General features: G+C 47.0%; 1 protein-coding gene across 1 annotated transcript; it reads left to right on the top strand.

Annotated features, from left to right (window-relative positions):
* The first annotated feature begins 225 nt into the window (after positions 1-225).
* On the top strand, positions 226-5,533 carry LOC129685617 (forkhead box protein M1-like). Its single transcript, XM_055619123.1, has 4 exons — positions 226-766; positions 1,728-1,879; positions 3,536-3,727; positions 5,336-5,533. The coding sequence occupies exons 1-4, from the start codon at positions 262-264 to the stop codon at positions 5,531-5,533; spliced, it is 1,047 nt and encodes a 348-aa protein (XP_055475098.1). The 5' UTR covers positions 226-261.
* Positions 5,534-6,557: the final 1,024 nt, after the last annotated feature.

Here is a 6,557-nt window from a genome sequence, read left to right as displayed (position 1 = left end):
TGCTGACCTTGAACTCACTATCTGGCTAAGGGTGGCCTCGAACCTCATATAAGGTGCTGAGATTACAAGCTTCTGTCCTCATTTTCTGAGGGCTCGACAAAGGTCCAGGCAGCATTCCCCTGCGCCTTTGGGCTTCTGCGTGTGGCTGTTCCTGCAGAGGAACGCTTCCTGTCTCAACGCAGCAGATCTGTGCTATCAAGATTCTCTTGTCCTCTGCAGGGTCAGTGCACGATTCTCAATGGAGAGTGAAAGCACAGCTTCATGATGAGAACCAGCCCCCGTCGGCCACTGATTCTCAAAAGACGGAGGCTGCCCCTTCCTACTCAAAATGCCCCCGGGGAAGCATCAGAGGAAGAAGCAAAGAGACCCCCTGCCCAGCAGGAGCCTGCTCAAGCACAGGCCTCCCAGGAGGTGGCAGAGTCCAGCTCTTGCAAATTTCCAGCTGGAATCAAGATTATCAACCACCCCACCATGCCCAACACACAGGTGGTGGCCATCCCCAACAATGCTGATATCCAGAGCATCATCACAGCACTAACTGCCAAAGGGAAAGAGAGTGGCAGCAGCGGACCCAACAAGTTCATCCTCATCAGCTCTGGGGGGACCTCCTCTCACCCTCCTGGTCCTCAGCCTCAAGCCCAAACCAGCAGTGATTCCAAGAGGACAGAGGTGATCACTGAGACTCTGGGACCAAAGCCAGCAGCTAAGGGTGTGTCTGTCCTCAAGCCGCCTGGAACCCTTCCAAGACAAAGGCAGGAAAGCTGTGGTATGTGATCTGCGAGGCAAAGGGGCGTGGAGGCTGGCCTTTCTTCTTACTGGCTAGGCCTCCAGTTAGTTATGCTGATGTCCTCTGGTAGACAGGAATAGGAGGAACCAAGGCAAAGGCTTGCCTCTCTTCATTCTGGAATAAGCAGACCATCTTGGTGCTGTGGAAAGGGTAACAATTATGTAGCATTCCTATTGCTCTCTTTATGTCAGAAAAGGGTTGGTGGGTTGGTTGGTTGGTTGGTTTATTGTTTGTATTGACCTGGGTCTTAGTCACTGTTCTATTACTCTGAGACATGACCAAGCCAATTCTTATAAAAGAAAGCCTCTAATTTTTTTTTTTTTTTTTTTTTTTTTTACACAGTTTCAGAGGTTTAGTCCATTATCATCATGGTGGGGAGCTGGCAGCATGCAGGCAGGGACTGGGGCAGGAGCAGTAGCTCAGAGCTACATCCTGATCTATGGGCCAGGAAAGACAAAGACACCCTGGGCCCAGCATGAGCTTTAGAAACCTCACAGCCCACCCCAATGACACACTTCCTTCAACAACACCATACTCCCTAATGCTTTCAGATAGTGCCCCTCACTGGTAACTAAGTATTCAAATATATGGGGCTATTCTTATTCAAACCACCACAGCCTGTAAGGAAGTACATCTCCATTTTAAAGAAATAAGCTGAATTCAGGGGAAGAAAAGTGACTCTGTGTGTGTGTGTGTAGCCAAAAAGTTGCCTTGACAGATGGATGCCTAAGGTTCCTTCTGGCTCGTTGAAATGTAATTCATTGTTCCTGAATTTCTTCTGATGTCCATCATGCAACAGAATAATTTAGAGGCACAACGGTTTACCGTGTGTTCCCTGTCCCTTAGAGTACGGGTTGGGTTATTCCCAACCATCGATTTTGGTAGAGCTGCAGGGCATCCGAAGAGGCTGCTAATGGAGTCCTGGGTTGTTTTCTTCTAGTTGGCAGTGAAGCAGCAGGCTGCACGCTGGACAGCAGCTTAACCAATATTCAGTGGCTTGGCAAGATGAGTTCTGACGGGCTGGGCCCCTGCAGCATTAAGCAGGAGATGGAAGACAAGGAGAACTGTCACCTGGAGCAGAATCAGGTTAAGGTGAACTGTTCTGTCAACTGTTCTGAACCTTCTGTCAGAAGGGACATGGATCAAGGAACTGCTAGAGCAAAACATCCAAGTTCTCATATTGGCGCTGCTCAGTGCTTTTGTATGTAATGTTTCTTTAAAAAAAAAAATTTGTGAGCCCAAGGCTTTCAACATAGTACATAAGAGTACACCACTAGCCTGGTGGTGGCGGCTCACACCTTTGATGAGGCAGTGGCAAGCCTGGTCTGCCGAGTGAGTTCCAGGACAGCCAGGGCCACACGGAGAAACCCTGTCTCGAAAAGCACACAGAAAGGACTATACAACTAAGCCACATTTGCAGCCGTTTTTTATTTTTACATTGAGGTGGGGTCTGGCTAACACTGACCTTGCTTGGGCCTTCCTGCCCCTGAGTAGCTACGGTTCAACTGTGTGCCACCTCCAGCTCTATGACGTCTGAGTTACTTACTGGCCCCATCTGTAGCTCACTGAAGGCAGGTTCCTGCCATACTTTGTTTTTCTCTAGCACTGGGTTTAATATCCTAGGTTTAGTAGCTCTTAGATATTCAGGAAATGATTTAAGGGTCTTAGTTAAGGAAGCCATTTGGCTTTCACAGTGGCATCCCAACAGTATGAATTGAATGTAACATCATTAGCAGGACAGTTTTATTAGGAGATACACTGTAATATTAGTAGCAAAGTTAATTTGATGGGAATTTTATTTGTATTAATTGAACTGTATATTTAAAACATGTAAAATTATATCTCAAAAGTTTAAACTGTGAGTGGTCAGATCTTTGTCTAAGACACATTATCCAAATGTGTCCTTTGAAAGCATTTGTCCCATACTTTTGACTATTTCTCCTGTGCAAACACTGAAACAGGATGGGCTTTTGGTCTCATCAGGACATCAAATGGAGCTCAGACCTAAACCCTATGACCTGCAAGTCCAAAATTGGGCATGGATTCATACAAATTATTGTGCGGACCTCAACTACAGAGTCAACTGGAAGAGACCCCCACTTGTTTTTTGCTTTTGAAATAGGGTCTTAGGTAGCCTAGGGTGGCTTAGAAAAGACTGTAGCTGAAGATGACCTTGAACTTCTGATCATCCTGTCTCCACTTCCCACTGCTGAAATTATAGTCATGTGCTACCATGACCAATTTTTTAATGTGATGGTAGAGATCACACCCAGGTCTTCCTGCATGTCAGGTAAGTACTCTATCAACTGAGCTTTGTCCCCAGTCTCTAGACCTCTTATCAGGCGATTCATCTTCAGCAAAAGGATGGAAGGAATCAGTTCCTAATTAGCTGGGGCCCAGACTAACATCCTGCTTGATCTTCAACTTTAATTCCATAATGAAATAGCGATCTCAAATGAGTTTGATTGCAGTACCGTCTAGAGCAGGGGTTCTCAACGTGTGGGGTCATGACTCCTTTGGTGTAGAATACTGGATATCCTGTGTAGCAGATGTTTACATTAGGAGTCGTAACAGTAGCAAAATTAGAGTCATGAACTAGCAGTGAAAATGATTTCACAGTTGGAGTCACCACAACATGAGGAACTGAATTAAAGGGCCACAGCATTATGTTCTCAACAGACTGGGGCTGGGGAATGGTTCTTATGTCATTCTCTGTTCTTTTTCCCTTCGGCTTCCCTTACCCCACAGGTTGAAGAGTCCTCAGGAACTAACACATCTTGGCAAGACTCTGTGTCTGAAAGGCCGCCCTACTCTTACATGGCCATGATACAGTTCGCCATTAACAGCACTGAGGGAAAGCGGATGACCTTGAAGGATATCTACACTTGGATTGAGGACCACTTCCCCTATTTTAAGCACATTGCCAAGCCAGGCTGGAAGGTATTATGTCCCATAGCCAATGTCGAGGTCATTCCAATCTTACTTGCTCCTGATGCTTCAGATTGTGTCCTAATGAAAAATAACAAAAACAATGAGCCCCGTGGTCCCAACATTAATTTCCTGTAACATCTATTGGGCAGGGCCTTTTCTTTTTCTCTCTTATTTTGAGACAGTCTTACTGCAAGCTCTAGGCTGGCCTCAAACTTACAAACTTCCTATTTCAAGCTCAAGGGTAGATGGAATGTCAAGTGTGTGCCACCATGCCCGCCTAGGCAGGTTTTTTCTTGTTTTTCATCTTATGCATGAGGACCCTGAGACAGACTCCTGGAAGTTTTTGTCAGAATCACACAGTACATATGTGTATCATACTTGCGTTTACTTCTTTGCTTGAGGGAGGAGGGGTGGATGCGCTGCACTTTTCTGGAGTTTCTCTCATTGTGAGGTCTGGGATTGAGCTCAGGCTTTGCACCGGTGCCTTTCCCCACCTTTCACTCCCGTACATCAAAAGCTCAGGCAGGCCAGGGCCATGGTGCTGCACACCTTTAATCCCAGCTCTTGAGAGGCAGAGGCAGGCGGATCTCTTTGAGTTTGCATCTAGCCTGGTCTGCAATTCCAGGACAGCCAAGGCTACACAGAGAAACCCTATCTCAGAAAACTAAAAAAGAAAGAAAAGTTTGGGCAGAAATGGGATTTGTCAGGCTGGAGATACAGCTTGGTGGCAGAGTACTTCAGTCTGCCGCACACAAGAGCCAGGACTTGAAGTGGGGTTTTCCAGGAAGACTAACCTCGTCTGACTCCTGCTTGCACCTGTGTCTGACCTCATGTCCTCTCTGCTGCTTGTCAGTGCTGACAGCTGGGCTGCCAGAAGCTCATTGCTCGGGTAGCAGTGTGTCGATTGTATTTGGCCCTCAGATTGGCAAGCTCCAGTGTCTGAGACAGAATCTTGCTGGGTAACCCAAACTGGCTTTGAACACTGCATTTTCCTGCCTCACCTTTCTAAGTTCCAGGAATGTGGGCAGGTACCATTGTGCCCAGGCATAGGGATGGGGTTTTTTTTTTTTTGTTGTTTTTGTTTTGTTTTGTTTTTTGCTTTTGTTTTTGTTTTTTTCTTGTTGCTCCTGTACCTTCAGTGTTTCTCTGTGGACTGAGGTGGACAGCATTCTTATTTCTTCTGATGCCATGGGGCATGATACTTCTGGAAAACATGGGGTTTTCCAGCTTAGCTTAGCCTGTCTCCATGTTCCCACAAAGGAGATGAGGCAAAGTTGCAAGTGTGTAAAGCTTTCCAGTGTTTTTTCACCTCAGTCCTGCACCGTGATATAGAGCAGGAATAGGGAAGGAAGCTTCCAGCCTGAGACCTTAAGAGCTTAGAGATAGGCCAAACCTCCAACTGGAGGAGTATCACCAGTCTAGCTCCTGGGATGTATGGCTGAGGTTAGCTCCGCAGTGTGGCACATCAGGAAGGGGGTTGCCAACAGGTGAGGTTTCCAGGACCTGAGCAAAGTCTCTGTTGACCATAGTGGGAGACGGCCCTCCTTTCTCAGTTCACTCCAAGGATAATGTTTCCAAAGCTAACTGGACTGATAACTGCTGCTCTGTCTCTTTCAGAATTCCATTCGTCACAATCTTTCCCTCCATGACATGTTTGTACGGGAGACATCTGCCAATGGCAAGGTCTCTTTCTGGACCATTCACCCAAGTGCCAATCGCTACTTGACGTTGGACCAGGTGTTTAAGGTGAGCGTACTTGCCTCTGGAGAGCCAGAGTCGGTTACAGAGCCTTCTGAGGAACAGTGCTCCTCCTGACGTTCTCTGACAGAGGGGCAGGGAGGAGCCAGTCACCCAGTTAATGACTTGCATAATGCCCTGAGCTAAGGATAACTGACAGATACCAAGGAACACTCCTTTGGACTAGGCCAGATCGTAAAGAGAACTGTCTGGTTCAAGTAGAGTTTCCGAGTCCCTGTACGTAGACCATTGTTACACACAGCTTCCAGGTCTCTGGATCCGGTGGGGGAGGGGCTAGGATTTGGTGTGTCGGGTGGCAGGGCGTCTGTGTGCAAGTGTACATGGTGGTGTGTGTAGAGGCCAGAAGACACCTTTGGGTGTTCTGTTCTATCACTCTCTTCATTCCCCTGGGATAACGTCTCTCATGGAATGTGGAGCTACTGGTGGTCAGCCAACCTTCAATCCACTACCTCCATCCCTACCCCTCAGAGCTCTGGGGTTACAGGCACATGCATGGCCAGTCCTGGCTTTATTTTTTAATGTAGGTGCTGGGATCTGAACTCAGATCCTTACGTTTGTACAGCTGCCCACCAAGCCATCTCTCCAGCTCTGTTTGTTTGTTCTTTGAGTCAGGGTTTCTCTGTAACAGCGCTGGCTGTCCTGGACTATCTTTGTAGACTAAGCTGGCCTTGAACTCACAACTACCTCTGCCTCCAAAGTGCTGGGGTTAAAAATGTGCGCCACCACACTCGGCCTCTCCAGCTCTTTAATTTGTATTTTCAACCTTGCTCCAAAGAAACTGTTCTTGGGGGGGCTGGAGAGATGGCTCGGAGGTTAAGAGCAATGTCTGCTCTTCCAAAGGTCCTGACTTCAATTCCCAGCAACCACATGGTAGCTCACAACCATCTACAATGAGATCTGGTGGCCTCTTCTGGTATGCAGGCAGAACACTGTATACATAATTAAAAAAAAGAAAGAAAGAAAGAAAGAAAGAAACCGTTCTTTAAGCCTAGACACCAGAAATGGAGTCACAAGAACATGTTTTCAGGGGGAGAAAAAAAAAAAAGTTGTTTTGGGAACTTCTAAGTGCTCATAAGGATGC

Source organism: Psammomys obesus, unplaced genomic scaffold (genome assembly GCF_907164565.1).
Source record: "Psammomys obesus unplaced genomic scaffold, mPsaObe1.curated_primary_1811, whole genome shotgun sequence".
NCBI lineage: Eukaryota > Metazoa > Chordata > Mammalia > Rodentia > Muridae > Psammomys > Psammomys obesus.
Note: the sequence above shows the minus strand (reverse complement) of the source record. Positions and strands in the feature narration are given on the sequence as shown.

Bases quoted from the DNA above. Each gene is read 5' to 3' on its own strand.
- LOC129685617 (XM_055619123.1), top strand. From the start codon at position 262: ATGATGAGAACCAGCCCCCGTCGGCCACTGATTCTCAAAAGACGGAGG. The intron at 767-1,727 runs GTATGTGATCTG...GTTTTCTTCTAG, and splicing joins ACAAAGGCAGGAAAGCTGTG to TTGGCAGTGAAGCAGCAGGC. The intron at 3,728-5,335 runs GTATTATGTCCC...TGTCTCTTTCAG, and splicing joins TTGCCAAGCCAGGCTGGAAG to AATTCCATTCGTCACAATCT.